The sequence below is a fragment of the Bemisia tabaci genome, unplaced genomic scaffold, assembly GCF_918797505.1.
Source record: "Bemisia tabaci unplaced genomic scaffold, PGI_BMITA_v3".
In the NCBI taxonomy this organism is placed as follows: domain Eukaryota; kingdom Metazoa; phylum Arthropoda; class Insecta; order Hemiptera; family Aleyrodidae; genus Bemisia; species Bemisia tabaci.
The window spans coordinates 34,482-53,203 of NW_027311805.1; the positions used below are offsets into that span (position 1 = coordinate 34,482).

Below are 18,722 nucleotides of genomic sequence, written 5' to 3' on the forward strand. Positions count from 1 at the left end.
GATTCTCTAGTTTTGGTTTATTTTTAAAATTGTAGCACCGTTGGTGCTGTTATGCTGGATTGCACCCTACATTCTCCAAAACATTCCTAATTGTTCGGTTTCCTCTATGATGGTAATCTTACATCTAGAAAATGGTATTATTGTGGAAATTGATTCCGTTTAGCACGCGAATTTCATCTAGATTTTATCAAGGAAGAAGGGAGAAACCCATGCAAAATGAGAATGCATTGTGTATTCGCACACGCTTCAAAACTTGCAGCGTTGTTTTATTTCATATGTAAATCCTCCCTCTCCTTTCGCAATTATCCTGGAAATAGCGCCTAAGAAAACATATAAAGTTGGAGATGATGAATCAGATTATAACTAAAAACAAGCTGCTGGTTCCAACACTACTGTGTTGGAGAGCTCGCCTTTGGGAAACTATTAACAACTATTAATGCTTTTTTCTAAAATTGTATACGTATTAAATGAATCTTTACCCAATTATCAGAGGTTACATGCCGATGCAAAATGTTATGACGTAATTTCATAAGTCAAATTTTTCACATTTCAATAAATAAAGAGAAATAAAGAGAGAGAAATGGAATTATCTTTTATGAATGTGATTTTGCGGCAAATGTTGCAATGGCTATTTTTGCCATCGCATTTTTGTTTCTGGCTTTCATCGTTGATAAGCTTTTTCTTAACTTGTCAACAATGTAATGAAACCATATGATTTAATTTTAATTTTTTTTTTTTTAAATCAAGTCGCCAACTTGAATTAAGGTTATACTTTGTTAAGCTGGCAGTCTGAAATTCTGAATTTTTATCGGCACAGAGTTCAAAGAAACTATAATTGAGCACGGTTCGGAGGAACGTTTCTGCCATAATTCTTACACAATACTTATGGTATACACTAAGAGCGGAAAAGGAACTCACTTGAATTTTAGCGTGGAGCTCGAAAGACCACTTCAAGTCTTTGTATGCGAGTGGCTCAATGGAGCACATCACGCCTTTGTATGTATGCGGTGGCTCAATGGAGCACCTCGCGCACTATAAATAGCACGGAGCTCGAAAGAGCACTTCATGCATCTGTATTTTAAGGTTAAAACGAACTCTAAAGAAACTCAATGCGAGGCTCAAACGAACTCTCAAGCATTCTTAATGCGAGGCTCAAACGAACTCCCAAGCATTCTTAATGCGAGGGGCTCAAACGAATCCTAAAGCATTCTTAATATGAGGTTTAAACAAACTCTGAAAGGATCCCAATGCGAGTCTCAACCGAGCTCTCAAGCATGCAATTATTTTGAGGTTAATTAACCTTCTATGGTACCAATAACGGCAATCTTAAGGATTATCCATTAATTATGCGCAAATCTCAATCTTAGTCTTAGTAACTTAAAATTAATTGAACAAATTATTAAATCACGTCGAGGTCACCATGTTTTTTATTTTAAGAAATAATAACAATTGCAAGTACAACTGCACACAAAAACTGCATTGAAAAGATAAGAGGATGATAACATACAATTAGGTAATTTGCTATAAAACCATAGCAACATGCTATGATATACTCGGCCACTGGAAAGTGCTGCTCTCTAGTGTAGCAAACGAGGAACAATTAATCCTCAGTTGAATGAGGGAACGGAAATGTTCGACGGAGGAAAACTGTAACCCGCGAAAATTCAACTTTTAGACCTTGAAATCAATGGGATTTTGGCCGTTCCTCCGACGGCAACGAGAACCATCCATTTGTCGCCACGGACACTACCAATGCTAAAAGAAATCGATCGCAAAGAGCTCTCCCGAGTGGGCGAGCTCAAAAGACAAAACGTTGTGTATACGTTAGGAGTTTTCTTTAAAAAAAAAAAAAAAAAAATAATAAAATATTACTGATTTTATTGTATACAATTGCACTGTGCAGAAGACAGTCACTACTTCGATAGTTTACAGACCACAAAAAGGTGCAGAGAATCACACGATTAGACCTTCCAAGTTTCTAAAAAGTTAGAGATAAGAAACCTATACATTTTTGTGTGCGAATCTTTCATGTTCAACTAGACATAGGTCTGTAAAGCATGCTGATTATTTTTTGCTGATCGATATTTAAAAATATGCTCGTAGATTTAACCTTCCGGAACCTCTCTTCAATCACATGTAAAAGGAAACATTCGACAACTTTACAGCCCTTTTTAGTCATGTTGTTTTCAGTTTTAATGCAGTTTTGAAGGATGGAATTTTCTGGTCACTTTTCTATCAACACTCTCATTACCCACAATGTATTTATATCCTGACTACCCAAAAAATGAATAAAAATGTGTACTTAATTCAATTTAACTGACTACGAAATGGTCGCGACTGACATCCTCTCAAGCATTACTGACCTTCACGTCATCATTACGCCAACAGCTGAAGTAAAAAATAACAAAATCAAAGTCTAACCCTAAAACGGGATAATTGTCAGGTACTTCGTTTGATAACAGCCATCTGGGAAATCGTGTGAATTAATTCAAATTGTTCAGCGCCCTTATTATCATTCAACAGCCATAGTGTAATTTCCAGTGGCGTCGTGGCGTGATTTGCGATAGGTCGATTAATCTGCCATTTAAACCAATGGAAAAGTATCGATTAACAGGATCACGACCATTCACGCCTCGCCATTGGTAATTTCCGTCGGGTAGTTCCTTCTTCTTTTGTTTCATCTTTTTAATTTTAATTATTATAAATCACAATAAAAATACATATAAAAGGAATGGATATTAGCCTATAGGAGTAACCTATGAGTGAAAAGGAACACAATTATTCCGATTGAAGTGGATGTCATTGTTGCGACTCCACTAGTTTTGGAATCCGAATATGCAGCAGGCGGCACTTCTTGGGCAGTGGTTAAAAGGATGGAGGCTTTTGGTCGCATGTAAAATACACCAGTTGGCACTTTGTCACTGTAAAAAAAAGAAGAATAAATTTGTTTTAGCAGATTGACACTTAGGTACATTGATGTTCATGGAAGGACCAAGCAAGCACGCGCCTATAGATTGTAAAAATAATTAATGTTAACACTATTTTCCCGCATAAAAAGTAACAAGATGTCAGCCTTAAGGGCCTTCAGGGGCCTTTTTGACCCTAGAATTGAAAGTGGTCCTTTGAAGGAAACTTTTAAGAACACCGTAGAAAATCGCATCGCAGAGATTTCCGTCCGATAAACCAGAATGGACCACTAGACAAGGTACAAATTTAAACATTCTGATACATGTTTCTTAACCAGAATTTCACGTAGAACATGATTCGCGCAACGAAAATTACTGAAACTAACTCCCAACGGAGATATTAACATTTTTATTTCACATTGGTTACGAGGAATTTGAACTGCCCGCTCACAAGAAACGCAAAGCTCTACGTGAGTCAAATCGCCCACTACAACGGTTTCAGCAAGCTTCTCAATCAAGCAATGTTCATTTCCCACCATGTGTTGTTCAAACTGTAAGTTATTTGCTATAGCTGAGCCAAAGCGTCAAGATTGAGATTGCCAGATTTTTAAATCGTAGAGACGTTCATGATAACGTTTAGCGCGCGATGTGAATCAAGTAGAGCATTGAGTTTTCATGAGCGAGTGGTTTCAATTCACGCACTATGAATCATTGAATATCTTCGGAAGGAGTTGATTTTGGTAATTTTTTTTTGTGCACATCGTGTTTTACGTGAAATTTTGGTGAAGAAACATGTACCAGAATGCTGAAATTCGTACCTTGTCCAGTGGCCCATTATCTCATTTTAAGAGCATATACATACAGCATATTCCTCGGAATAATCCTATCACCATTTTTTATAAATTTTCAAAAGTCTACGTGGCACATGATTAGCACAGATATCTGCAAGAAAAAATCGTTCAATGATAACAAAGGCACCCTTACTTCGGATCATACTGGGTATTGACACTGCCCGTGTGGACTGTTAAAGTCTCCGGTAGATCACTCATGAAAGCGGAGAGATCGACTGATGTAGTGTCACTCCCAAGATTAACGACCACCACATAGGTGTCACTTCCAGTCAAACGCCTACAAAATAAAAAAGAAGAAATCAAAAATTGAAATTTGTAAACAGTGGACTATCATATTCAACCGTGAAAATATTTGACTCATATGTCAGGCTTTCTTTAATGTGGGACCGTATCAAAAGTCGGCTTTCAATGGAATCATTTCTTTTCTCAACGTGACGAAGATCTGGAGTTAATGGGTATGTTGTACGAGGGTCATCCAAAAAGTAAGTTCACCCCTTTCATATCTCCGAAACTAAAAGAGATAAATCAAATCGGTAAAAAAGAACTTCTTACTTATATCTTCAGCTCTCCATAGGTACCAAGATTTTTAAATTTGGACCACTGGTTGCCGAGATATTCGATTTTTACGTGAACAACTCCCGACCAGTTCCGTCCACCAAACGACGCGCTGCAATTCCCGTCACGCTACCTGAATTGACTGTGTTCCCTGTTCCCCACACATCTACGTAGGAATAACCAACTCAAATATTCTAAGATTAGCTTTAAAACAATCTTATATACCTTATTTTTCGACGTAATTTCCGTTCCTATTGATGCATTTTTCATAGCGTTTCTAAAGCTTCTTAATGCCGTTCTCAAAGAACACTTTTGGTTGACTCTTGAACCAGCCATTGACTGCTTCCATCACCTACTGATCGTTCTCGAAGTGCTGGCCACTTAGTGCTTCTTGAGTTGCGGAAAAAGATGATAGTCGTTCGGGGCATGGTCTGGAGAGTATGGAGGATGAGGTGACACCTCCCACGCAAATTTGTCCAACAAATTTTGGGTCTCTTTCGCCGTGTGAGGTCTGGCATTATCGTGAAGGAATAGGGGACCACGAGACAAGAGACCCGGTCGCTTGTTTTTTATTGCCAATCGCAACGAATTCAATATTCCACAATACCGTGGTGCATTGATTGTACACCCTTTCTCCAAATAATAGACGAGAAGTACTCCTTGAGAGTCCCAGAAGACAAAAGCGACGCGACAGCGCGCGGTGCATCTCATATCAGCGCGTCGTTTGGTGGACGGAACTGGCCGGGAGTTGTTCACGTAAAACTCGAATATCTCGGCAACCAGTGGTCCAAATTTAAAAATCTTAGTACCTATGGAGAGCTGAGGATATAAGTAAGAAGTTCTTTTTTACCGATTTGATTTATCTCTTTTAGTTTCGGAGATATGAAAGGGGTGAACTTACTTTTTGGATGACCCTCGTACCTCGTCTATGCAAGCACAAAAGTAAAATTGGACGTATTTCTATCAAACAGAACTATGTGCATTATGACGTGAGCCCTGTAATGCACTTATTCTTATGGGTCTCAGGGCTCATATCTCAATGCACATAGTTCCGTTTGATAGAACTACGTCCAATTGAGACTCCTTCTCCGTAGCACGGAGACCATGCGAGTTCAAAGTTCCCTCCAAATGTAAGGAAATCAGCTTCAACTGAACCATAGCCATGGCAAAAGTTTCCGTCCAGAACTTTGGTGGGCCCGATTTATTTCCATAAAAATTGAACGGCTATTTTATGAAAAATTTATATTCGAGGAGAGCAAAGACAAGAGTTGTTCCCTCAAAATAATTATTTAAAAAAACAACGAAGAACGTGGTGGAGCAGTGCCTCAAAACGCGTTGAAATTCCATTGAAATATGCACCCGGAACCTGATAGGTTTCTTTCCGGGTAAAGGACTACGTGCAAAACGGGCCATTTGGGGCTCGGGGCGGATACCTTTGAGACTTGCCCTATTCATTCACCTAACAATGCCCCATCTTTTCCCAAAGTTTCAAGCCCCCCAAAAATTTTGGGGAGACGCGGCGGGGGGTCAAAGTTAAAAACCGGCAAAATTTTCGCGAATTTATTACTCGAAAACCAAGAAGTTTTGGAAAACGCGGTTTAAACGAGCGTATTCAGCGTGACGAGAGCTTTCAGAAAATGTATAACATCATAGGGTTTTGTCAACTTCAGCTCGAGTTATCGCCTCCGAAGCGCCGGAACGCTCAAAAAAGACCCCTTATTTTTTCACGTTTGGGCCGATTTAAAAAAAAGCCATTTTTTTATTTTGATGAAAAACTGATATGTTGTTCCTGACTCTCTGTAGCCCCTCTGGCTCTTTACCGCATGCTGGGGAAATGTTTTGGTCGCGAGTTATAAGAGCGGAAAGGAGCGAAGGTCGGGAAAATCGGCTATTTTAAACTGCGCGCGGCGACGGATCAGGAGACATGTGGCAACAATGCGAGGTCGGCAGAGGAGTGTGATTCGCCGAACTGAGTGGGAGGGGACGTTTTCCCTCCGATCAACGCCGCGCGCGCAGTTTAAAATAGCCGATTTTCCCGACCTTCGCTCCTTTCCGCTCTTATAACTCGCGACCAAAACATTTCCCCAGCATGCGGTAAAGAGCCAGAGGGGCTACAGAGAGTCAGGAACAACATATCAGTTTTTCATCAAAATAAAAAAATGGCTTTTTTTTAAATCGGCCCAAACGTGAAAAAATAAGGGGTCTTTTTTGAGCGTTCCGGCGCTTCGGAGGCGATAACTCGAGCTGAAGTTGACAAAACCCTATGATGTTATACATTTTCTGAAAGCTCTCGTCACGCTGAATACGCTCGTTTAAACCGCGTTTTCCAAAACTTCTTGGTTTTCGAGTAATAAATTCGCGAAAATTTTGCCGGTTTTTAACTTTGACCCCCCGCCGCGTCTCCCCAAAATTTTTGGGGGGCTTGAAACTTTGGGAAAAGATGGGGCATTGTTAGGTGAATGAATAGGGCAAGTCTCAAAGGTATCCGCCCCGAGCCCCAAATGGCCCGTTTTGCACGTAGTCCTTTTGCTGGTGCTGCCATCATTACACAGATGCATTATTCGATTGGCACCGATCTCACGAAAAATGTTTGATTGTCTACCACTCACCTAGTAAAGGCGAAGACCCATTTGGCAAGCACGTAGGTCTCCACATCCCCGTACAGCATCGTGTCTGTCTTTCGAACATCCATAAGTCTCTTATATACCTTGTAATGACTTTTTTCGTTACTTTGCATCTGTTCCTTCAGATTTAAACGCCAGAAGTTGGAATTCACCGGTAGCCAAGTTTTCATGCTCGTCGAAAAACCTAAAAAATCATAAAACTGAGCTCAAAGTGGAGCTTACCAATCGGTTGAACAGCTTATGGATGACCAAAATGGGCAAATTTGACCCAAGTTGCATTATTTCTCTGGGCTGAAAATTTACCAGTGGAGGAGGTAAACAAAAATTAAACATGACGAAACATGTTTTCTCATAAATATTTTCTGTACAACAAAGTGGAAACATCAGAAATTTCAATATTCAACTCAAAAGTAAAAAATTAGCGTCCTAACTGCGGAAGAACTGTCCTAACTTTTCTCGGAAAAAATATTTAATCGGGAGAAACGAAGCAACTTTGGGATGCTCATAACGGAGTCGCAACACAACATGGGCCTTTTGAGATCTATTGATCGATGCCGCGATTATTCTAACGCGAGTTCGAACAATCGCGTCGAACACAATACGGCCGGCGTTAAACGTATATTAGCACCTGCAAGACTTTAGAAATACTTCGCGCATTGCGCCAAACAGTGCGGTTGGCGTCAAGCCCATATAAGCGCCTACAAGACTGCATGAATACTTCTCGCATTGCACCCAACGCAGTGCAGAGAGTGCAGACGGTCAATTGGCATGAAACGCATATTAGCGTCTACAAGACTGTGGGCATGCTGTAGGACTGCATTTTTGACTTTATGCTCCAGTTTTTACCATAATTATGGGAAAAATATATATCCACATTGTAACGATTCACGAACTCTGATGATATTTAATTTTTGGGGGGTTACATTATAAGAAAGTAAAACAAACAAAAATATTGCCTCGGAATTTTCGATAGTATTATTTGAGGTCATTTAGGTAAATTTGCGGAAAATTTACAGAAAAACGGAGTGCAGCCCTTTAAAAACATTTATTAAAAATAAAGCATGAATGCGGTGACTAACGTTGCAATCAGAGATAAATATACGCTTTCTTTCGGGTGCACCCGCCGGGTTTTGCATTCATCCATCTCTTAAAAAACTTGAACATTTTTCAGTGTTTTTCTGTAGTTTTAGTCAGTGGTTGGCGGCCGCGTGGCTTCAGCAGGCCCCCAGTTCACTTTTTAAATGTTTACAATACCTCTTTGGGCCATTCGTGCTGCGAGGGCTAGGTATCCATCGAAGAGAGACATGCCCGTAAGTGAGGAGGGAATGAACAGTCTTCCGCGATGTAGTTATCTACCACAAACTATCAAGGTCGCCGTATTAATGCCTCCTCGTTGAATATTGATTATTCGCGCAAATATGTGAGTTTTTGGTACCAGAAAAATTCGCGCAATCCTACACTGGGAAAAAAACACATTGGATCTAGAGTCCGGACTCTTAAAAACATCGACAAGGAAAAGTACCCTTGAGTTGAGTACCTTTGAGTTGAGTACCCCAATGAGTTTTTTTTTCCAGTGTATGCATCTCCAAAAAGGGAAAAAGGGAGCATATGCGTAATCCTATCGCAGGCATTCGTCACTGCTCATGACCGAGGTTTTCTAACGTCTAACCTGCGTTCAAGGAGGTGTCCCACTGGAAGGGTGTTCTCTCGGGGTCCCTGGTGACGCGATTGAACCAATCCTTGTCGAACTGGCAGGCCTGTGGGTCGACACCCTCGTCGAATCTGATAGCTGCGTCGTCCATTCCGATTTCATCCCCGTAGTACGTGTTCCCGGTCCCGGGGAGTAAGAGCGCTATCATGTTCATGCCGTCTACGAGATCCGTACCGTATCTTGCCGCTATCCGATGGTTGTCGTGGTTCCCTATCTGATCACAAGAATTTTAGATGAATCAACAAGCAAAAAAAAATAAGAAAAAGAAAAAGGGAAAGAAGGAGAGGGTGAGAGGGGAAAGGGAGGATGGGAGGGAGATGGAGAAGGGAAGAGGGGGGAGATAGGGAGATAGGAAGAGGGAGAGAGAGAGAGAGAGGGGGGAGAGAGAGAGAGGGAGAAAGGATTGAAGAGTGAGGTCAGAGGGAAAGTCTGACTAAAGGGAAAAAACGCCTTCAAAAAAGGAAAAACGCTTCAATTGAGAATGCTACTGCGCAACACACGAAAGCTTGAATAATTGTATCATTCCATTATCTATTATTTACGATTATCTAATGGATCTAGTTAGAATCCAGAGAGAGAGGGGGGAGGAAGAGAAAAAGAGAGGAATAAAATCATATGACTAGGTTACTTTTAGAGCGTCCTTAGGATACTTACGACCTAAATTAAGTTCTTTCTGAGAGAAAACACAGGGTCTATTCAACCTTTGATAGAATTATCGGCTTTTGCGATGCTCATGGGTTTGTAATTCGATTTACGTGGTTTTTTCTATTTTTCGAGCCTCTATCAGCTCAGTGGCGATTTTTTAAGTTGGCAACAAAATTTTTGCTTCATTTAAATTCATTAGAAACCTCGATTTCAGGTGAGGCAAGCTGCCTCAATAAGATTTGTTGGGGGGGGGGGGGGCGGAGGTTGAAATGATGAAGGAATTCTTTAAGGTCGAATCCTCATTCAACTACCAAGTTCCTGGCCACACGTTCAACCTAGAATAGCGGAGATCAAAGCCTAGCCCAATGGAGGATTAGAATATAACATCATTATAAAACCACCACTTCTTATTTTTTGGGCAAAAATTCTCGAGTGGATTCGCCTTCTGTGACTTTAACCAATACAGGAAATCATCAAACATTGGCAATCACAACTTCAAGAGGTTTGTGTCGTGGGGCTTGTTTATCTCATCTGTGAAGAGCATGGATTAAAATATTCATACTGAAGGTTCCTTAAATCCCACGCAACTTAGTTATATTGTCTCTGCCCTTTAAATCTTAAAACGTGATTTGTAATACTTGATTTATGGTTGCGGAAATAAATCTGCTTTCAAATTGCATTACCACTTTCCGATAACATGAAGACATTTAAGTGCTCATTGTATCTGATATTGAAACTGTACATTAGATCTTAAAAATTCGACCTTCTAGGTGATGCTCCTTCATGATGCATTTTGCCTTAATGATCAAACGTGTTTTTTACACACAGGAACAATTATTTTTAATCACTTCCATTGAGCGCTAGAAGAGGTATAGAAGAAAAGATGTGACATGTCTATGAAATAGAGGGTGACTAAACTTTCTTCAGAGAGAGAAAATTCTACATGTGAGAAAAATTATACATCGTAAAAGTTAATGTCTACGCATATCAGAGAGCAAGAAAAATCAAAATTGGACTCCTTTCATGCCCATATTGCGGTTAAGCGCCGATATAAAAATGTACTAATAAACATTTATAAAACTATTTGGAAACTAAGATTTGATACTCATTGATTATCTTACCACCCAGTTAGCCGAGTGTCCTGCTGGCATGCCCTGCATCCAGCCTTGGATAGCTCTCTGATAATCTTTTGCGGGCGACCGTCCATTGACATGCGTGATGAAAAAGAAATTAAAAGGCATGTGAGCGCCAGGCTTTCCGTTGTACTGGTAAAAACCCAGTGTCTTATCCAGCGTTGTATAAGCCTCAGTCATCATTACTCTGCAATTAAAACATTTGGATTTGTTCCGATAGTTGGTATCCAAAACTAGTGGTCTCGCGCAAGAATCTTGGTATCGAAATTCACACAATTTTTTTTTTCGGAAGCTTTAACAACAGTCTTATAACTAGGGGTGAAAGTCTCTGTACCTCTAAAAATATTTGTTTACTTTGTGTGAAAAATTTTAAACAACATGTAAATTTCTAAAAATCAACCTTAAAAAAATGTGTTTTTATGAATGTTTAAGGGGCTTCAAAAGTTAACAATAAATTACATTTAAGTGAAAAGGGTGTCAAAATGCTCTTTAGAGATTTTTTGACGCTTACAAACATTTTAAAAATTAAACATGTTTTCTTGCATATTTTTTTAAATGAATTTCACTTTAAAAAAATCCTAGAGGTCCCCTGAAACATAATATCCATACTTGCAATAGTCATTAATGTTTCTGTAGAAATATTTAAAATTTTCTAACGGCACGATTCGTTTGACCTTACCTGGTTCGGCCGTCTTTTTTACTGTAAGAGTCGAAAATCTCTCTGAATCTCGTGACCATCTCGTATGTGGCTGGTTGATCCATCGTCCTTGATCGATTGTAGTTCAAGAAAAAGTTGGGGTCCAGATCAGGCGCTAGAAGCTCTTGATCTCTCCATAGCGGATCCTCAAACATGAAGTTGATGGCGTCTAAACGCAGCCCATCTACACCGCGGTCCAGCCAAAACCTGACAACATCCTGCGAGGATGAAGAGCAGTATTCATTTAAGTGGTTTGAAAATGGTTATTTTAGGATTTTTGCCACGACTTTCAATTAAGATACTATAAATAGAAAGCTAGGTCACTTACCATCATCTCTTGAACAAGTTCTTTACATTCATAATTTAAGTCTGGTTGTTTCTGGTGGAACTGGTGTAAGAAGTATTGTTGTCTTTCGTCGTTCCATTTCCACATGGAGCCTCCGAACTCGCTTATCTGTATGAACAGAGCAAAAAAGTCTTGTACTCGCTATTATTTTTTTATTTTTATTTTTTCAATGGAGTTTTTCATGATAATATTAAAACGATATTGATTCTAAAAATGTTCTCTTTAAAATATGAGGTTATTGTTTTACCTGATGCAAAGCACAGATTAGCATAGATTTTTATAATGGACGATCAAAAGTTTAAAGTTAGAATATTTAACCTTCAGATCGCCGATACGCATTCTATGAGTCCATCTTAGTAGGGCAATATTCAAACTCCAGCATTGCATACTTCCTCATAAGCTGGCGAACATAAACTGGTGAATATTTAACACCGCTAACCTCAACTAATGGTCAGGGTGATGAGGAATTTATAATATTCAGTAAATTATTTGAATAATCACCCAATTAGTTGGTGGTTTTCTCTGACCATTGACCATTTTGGCGTCCTTCCAAACGTAGTAGTTTGTGTACGGATCGACTTTTTTGATAGACCACTGAAACCATGGATGTTCATCACTTGTATGATTCGGGACAAAATCCAGCAGAAGCCGTATTCCTGGAAATTCCAAATTTTGTCAGTAAGGTCCTGGCACATTCCTACTACCGGCAAACAAATAGAATTGTCTTTTTAAGGTATAACACAAATTCTTCTGGAAATCAGAGACGTTTAAACAATAGTTATCCATGAATACTATAGAAGAGAAGTGTGTTGTAAAATTTCTTAAAAAAAAAGAAAATAATTCAACGTGGTGACTTTTTCCCCTAAAAAACGGCAGATATATCTCAGGACGAAGTTTACACTGATATAACTTTATTTCGATAATCGCATAAAATATAAAAATAAGGTATGAACAACAAAATTCCATCCATCCATCTAAACGCTTAAAAGAAAAACGGAATAAGGAACGCATGGAGGAATGACGTCTTCCCAAAAATATTTAAAAATTAGAGGTTTATAATTTTTCCGTATTTTTTCTCGTCAGCAGAAATTAATCAGTTTTTGGTGAGAGGATATCTGAATAATTTTCAGTATAGATATGAGAAATAAAACTTTCAAAAAAGTTAACCTGCTTTATGAAGAGCGTCTCTCAAGTACTCCAGATCTTCTAAAGTCCCAAAAAGGGGGTCGATACGTGTGTAGTTGGAAATGTCATATCCCAGATCCAAGCCAGGAGAATCGAATATAGGGTTGAACCATATCGCTGACACGCCTAGATCTTTTAAATACCATACTTTTTCCGCTATACCTAAAAAAATTGATTCTCATTGAAAAAAAAATCTATTGGATGAACTGATGAGAATTTACCGCATATTACAAATAAAATTATTTTTATCATGCTAAAAAGAAATAAACAGACTCTCGCTGTATTGGTTACAATGGAAAATAGTATAAAATGTTTAATTTTAGTTATCGGACCACCAGTTTTAGGTTCTACCTCATTGTTCCCGATTAGTGTTCAAATTGTCTTTCTTCAAAAAAAGAATGAGTACGTATGAAAAATAATGTTAGTGGCTACTATAATCTGATTATATATAGAACTCCCAGAAAATTAAGTAGCCAATAATATATATTTGTCCCTTTTTACATGTGCATTGGTAGGTTTTTTTCCCCATTTAAATCTTGCACCTGGTTTTATGAACCAGCCGCATGATAATCTCTCTCTGCCATCTTGTATAGTGTGTTTGATTTTCTGAGGATCATACCAAAACGGGAATCTAGCTGCTAACATATTCTTTTAGCTGCGAAATTTGAAGTTCTAATCGTGAAAGAATATTTGATTCCTTACCTCGCAGATCTCCAACACCATCGCCGTTACTGTCTTTGAAGGACCTAGGGTAAATTTGGTAAAAAACCCCTCGTTGCCACCAATCAAGAGGTTTTTGCTCCAAAACAGCCGATTCTGCGTGAAATTCGGTCACTAGACCGATAATCATTAAAGCTGCCGTAAATTTGCACATTATCTCTAACAGCATCACGACAAAGCTCTTGCAACTCACCCTACTCTTATTTTTGACGAAATTTACCTGAATATTATGTACGGTACAAGTACATTAAAACGAATGATAACGACGCCCAAACCGTACCAGCATGCCTGCCGGTCTTTTAAACCATAGGGATTGCCCGCAACAATTATGGAGCGGACTTGACTGTAGAATGCAAAAGTTTCTATAGACACTTGAGTTTATCTCAGAAATATAAAAATATGCTTGTTTATGAGTAAAATATTTTTTTGTTATGGAGTAATCTGTTGCTCTTGTATGATCCCTAGTTTGCTTGTTTCTCAGTTTTTAAAATGAAACATCTGTTTTATTGAGTGGATACTCAGGAATTATGAGATCATAACTTGCAATTCGCCTTGCTTTCATTGTTCGTTCAGGAAGGCTTACAACGCTTGCAAGCTTTGCTATAAAGGGACAAATCGAGAGAAGAAGTACGTATACGCTTAGAAAGCGCTATATATTCTATCAACTAACTTTTATATATAAAACCCACGTTTCTCTTTCGAAGTGACAGTGTAGTTCTTGCATGCATTTTAAAATATTAATCACAAGTTCATAGTCATGCAGCTATTCTCTTTTCAACTTGGTCGGGACAAGGAAGTTTTCGTGGAAGATACACAGAAACACATCGTGTGAAAGTCTGGGACATTCGAGGGGTCAGCTTATTGGGGAGAGGGGAGAGCAATCCTTTCAATTAGATTATCTAATAAATTTCACGTAACTTTTACCAAAAATGAAATGGAAGACAATTTCTAGAATGAAAGAAATATTCTGTACCAAATGATTTGAATAAGAAGCAGTGGATTTAAAATTGAGCTCACTATTTTTATAAAATTAACTAATTACTTTAATTTATTTATTTTTTTTCAATTGATTGTATACAAAATTAACTCATATTTTATACTCTCGAACCTTTGATTAAAAACAAATTACAAGAGAAAAACCCCAGAAGGAGGCAGGTCTCGCGTAATCTTATAAGAGGATACATTGTATAGGTCTAAAAATGTTACAGAAAAAAGATCAATACTCCTAAAACATAAGCTTGATGGTTTAGCCTGTATTGAAATTGCTTTTGATGTAAGTTCTGGGACAAATGAGGGAACGAATTAATGAAAATCAAATCATCGTGTAATAAATAATCGCAACATTTTATTTACATATTCACATATACTTTATAACTTTTTTTTGTCACTTCCATAAGAGTTTTTCTCAAATCGTCACCAATTTCTGCTTTGAAACATTTTCTTCGAGGTCTTGATGATTCTAAACATATTCTATCTGTATTTCTAAAAGGAGCTTTTTTTACAAATCTCTGCCTCAATTTTTCATAAAGAAAGAGAGAGAAATTGTACCGCGCATATTCCCAAAATCCAAGGTAAAGAACAACCCTGCTAGAGTTGTGAGAAAACGTTTTGCCCAGAGAAAGAACAGTTGTCCAGGGTGGATTTCTATTAGTAGTGATAAATCTTCGCTCAGATGAAGCGAGTAAAACTTTTCCAATAAAAAGACCCTCTTTGTGCGGGGGAGCTAACTGACCTCGTCAGACATCAGTGCTTTGTGTTGATCCGGCGGCATTGAACTGCTTTCGGGCAATTTTGTTTGATTGCAGCTGGTCCACGATCTGATATCATTGAACAAAGAAAAAAAAGCTAATATTATGACTCATTTCAAGGTAGAAAAAATGACGGATCGAAAGCAGACATTTTGCAAATAGACATGATCAGATATTTCGAATATGTACAACATAAATGAAGACATAAAGATTCAAGCTTTCATACGGGAGGAGTAAATTATTCGCTATTTTATTTGGCGACTCATAACCAAGAATATTTGAAATATCCATATGAGCATTTAAGGTTTGCGTAAATTTACCAATTTTTGTCGGGGAATCTATAACTCGCGTCGCCAAACTCTGCCCTGCAGAGAGAAACGCACAGTACATTGGGAGAAAATAATTGTTCATCATAAGTCGTTTTTTTTTTAAAGAAAATTATATTTTTTCTCATCCGAAGAATAACAGAATGCCATAAAGGACTAATATCGGAATATCAATGGATGAAAAACGGTATGGAAATTAAAAAAATTCTTAAGATACCATATAAATTGGTAAATCTTTTGGTAGATTTTCTCTACTTAGACTGAATTCTTCATGGGTACTGTACTTTTTGTTTTCTTTTGAATAGAAAATCATGTTATAAGGAGTTCGAGCGACTACGGAACGTCTGTGAGTGTTGAGCAAGAGCAACTAGAAAGACCTTTCCAGCCAAACATTTATAAATGCGAAAAATGAACATCTCAGTTGTTACATTTCAAAACCTCCCATCCTGTTTTTTTTTTTTTTTTCAAGGGCAAGCTGATTAAAATTTTATCTTAATATTCTATGTGATTTCTTTAAAGAGAATTTTACGGATGTGAAGTTTGGCAGCTGAAGAAACGGACACAGAATATGCTAAGAGCAACGGAGATGGATTTCTGGAGAAGGTCGGCAGGAATTTCTAGGAGAGATCGGGTCCGTAATGATAGAGTGCGTCAGATAATGGAAGTCGAAAATGACATCGTGTTCGACGTCATGACCAAACAACTTGTTTGGTATGGTCATGTCAATAGGATGACGGAAGAGAGGCTGCCAAAAAAGATGCTTGATTGGGTTTCTCCTGGGAGGAGGCGTAGGGGACGCCCAGTGAGAGGTTGGCGACAGGGGGTGTTAAGTGAGATGAGGGAGTGTCAACTCCCTGATAACCTGTGGGAAGACCGAGCTTTGTGGCGATTAGGTGTCGCAAAGCGCCAAAGAGCGCTATAACAGCGACTCGTATGTATGTATTTCTTTAAAGAGTAAGTGAAAAAGTCCTAGAAAAAAATCACTAAGAACTGCTGGTTAGTTTGTCTACAAAACGATAAAACACTAGTGGAAACTTGCAACGTCGCAATCTGAGGTCCGCAATTAGGAGCCCATTTTTTCAGTTTTTTTCGTTCATATGACTAACAGAAAAACCAAATGCTTTCCTTTTCCTCAACCAGTAATGAATGTAAATGCCTTGAAAATCTGTATGGAATACAAAGCGAAAAAGTAATTATGTTTATGATGTTGGAGAGTTGGGCTTATGTAGAGTGGACAAGTGAACATCGTTTTCCTTTTCCTTTTGAAACACGATTTACTGATAGTTACCTGCCACTGCTGTTGAACTGGTTTTTAAATTCTGGTTTTCGAAGTCGAGTGAGGCCGTAAATGAAAGGGTTCACCAGGCTGATTGGCATGCCAAAAAAGAATATCCATGATTTTAGTCTTTCGCCTATCTGTAATGAATTTTTGAAACGTAAGTATTTTTTTATACAAGTATCACAATTCATGAGAATGAGAAGAACATATGCCCAAAAATATAGTTTTCCGACGCGGCTGTAAAGAAAGCTTCAACATATTGAAATGACAGCCTTAAAATTGTATCACTAAATTCCTTTTTCTTCCTGTCTCTCATTTTTCGCCCTCTTAAGCGGACAAAATTTTTGAAAAAGAGGGTAAAAAGTGGAAAAAGTTCCACTTGTTTTATCACATTTTCTTATATTCTGCTAAATTTGATGCGGTTTAAACCTACATGATATTGATGTCAATAATAATCAATTTAGAAAATGTTTAGAATGAGTTGAATTTAATATCTATACAACTTTTCTACTCCATTTATATTCGAATAATATAAAAATGACCAATCACCTGGCTGTCGGGTCTGAGGAAAAGCAGTATAATCATCATGGTGTAGTAAGGCGTCCAGAAAATTATGAAGACTAGAATAATAACCGTGGCCATCCAAAATGATTTCATCTTCGCTCGCTCCAAGAACTGCCTCCTATTCTCGTTTCCTACGACTAGGTCCCCATTAGGCACGGTGATATTTCTGCTACTCCCTAGAATTTAAAACTTTCATGAAAACTGAAGAACACAACATTTTTGAGATAGGTAATAATATGTATATACAACTAAGATACGTATATAAGTATGGTCTGGAAAGAGTCCTACAATTTTTTGTAAAGGCAACTGTACGTAAAAACGTTTGTATACGTTAAAAATTTAACATGTCAGTGATTGTAGGCGTTTTTTGTGCGTCATTTTGTCGCCAAATTTAGTAAAAAAAAACAAGTATTTTTGCGTTCTATTTAGGAGATAATCTTTTATATTTCTTTTCAGGATTACCTCTAAATACTTTTGGCGACATTTAAATGCACAAACATACGTTTCGCTTGTTTTTTGTTGGTTGGATTGTTCTTCTCAGATTGATTTGAATTCAGACACAAGTTACTTCATGAGAAAATAAAATGATTTTTTTTTACAATTGTTCAAAAATGAGAAACTTCACACAATAATTACTTAAGTTCCTCCAGAAAAATGGATTTTCTGTCATTCATTGAGAATCACGAACAAAAGCTTTAAGAGGGTTACAGCTAGTTTTTAAAGTGTATTAGGAAACATGATGTTAAACATATCTACGTCTGGCTGAAGCAGACATATTATAAATCAGATTTTATAACGATCAAATATATTTGCGGCTTACTTGCAATAATCATGATTGTATTGGTGTATGAGTTGACAAGAAGAGCCAATGGGAGGACGAACATAGTGAATATATTAAACACAGGATACACAAGTTCTTGCCATGGCTCTTGGTAAAATCCATGAGTAACGCACTGGTAAAATTCTTCATTAAACGGCCCTTTTGTTACCCGGAAAATGAAAATCTGGAACGAGATATTCATAGTTGTTATAGAATACTTGGCATACTAGGAATGAAACTAACCATAAATTTCAACACCAATCTATTGGCAGCGGCGATTCTTGAAAGTTGACAACACTGTTACCTCCATTTAAATATTTGCAAAACAATCGATTCTTGGTGAGGCACCTTGCCTCACCTAATATCGATATTTTTAATGAATTTAAATGGAGAAAAAAGAGTGTTAACAACTTACAAAATTCCTACTGTTTATTAGAATGATCGCCTTTAAAAAAAATTCTTCGGTAAAGATTATTATTAGACTTTAAATCTAAGATGTACTGCATCTATAAGAATATATACTATGATCAAAATATAATAATTTTTTTAGCATAGCTAAAACATGAAGCTTTCATGAGAATACAATGTGGAATAAAAAAAATGCCAAAACAC

The 18,722-nt window shown here is 37.8% G+C and overlaps 2 protein-coding genes across 2 annotated transcripts; both read right to left on the reverse strand.

Annotated features, from left to right (window-relative positions):
• Nucleotides 1-1,396: 1,396 nt before the first annotated feature.
• LOC140225950 (maltase A3-like) lies at nucleotides 1,397-13,727 on the reverse strand. Its single transcript, XM_072305998.1, has 10 exons — nucleotides 13,356-13,727; nucleotides 12,636-12,815; nucleotides 11,970-12,124; nucleotides 11,451-11,576; nucleotides 11,105-11,340; nucleotides 10,414-10,612; nucleotides 8,606-8,861; nucleotides 6,922-7,120; nucleotides 3,891-4,034; nucleotides 1,397-2,921 (listed from the first exon to the last, which is right to left on the reverse strand). The coding sequence occupies exons 1-10, from the start codon at nucleotides 13,540-13,542 to the stop codon at nucleotides 2,744-2,746; spliced, it is 1,860 nt and encodes a 619-aa protein (XP_072162099.1). The 5' UTR covers nucleotides 13,543-13,727; the 3' UTR covers nucleotides 1,397-2,743.
• Nucleotides 13,728-14,519: 792 nt separating this feature from the next.
• LOC140225951 (gonadotropin-releasing hormone II receptor-like) lies at nucleotides 14,520-18,470 on the reverse strand. Its single transcript, XM_072305999.1, has 4 exons — nucleotides 18,111-18,470; nucleotides 17,276-17,466; nucleotides 16,736-16,863; nucleotides 14,520-15,190 (listed from the first exon to the last, which is right to left on the reverse strand). Exons 1-4 carry the CDS (start codon nucleotides 18,310-18,312, stop codon nucleotides 15,097-15,099), a joined length of 615 nt encoding a protein of 204 aa, XP_072162100.1. The 5' UTR covers nucleotides 18,313-18,470; the 3' UTR covers nucleotides 14,520-15,096.
• Nucleotides 18,471-18,722: the final 252 nt, after the last annotated feature.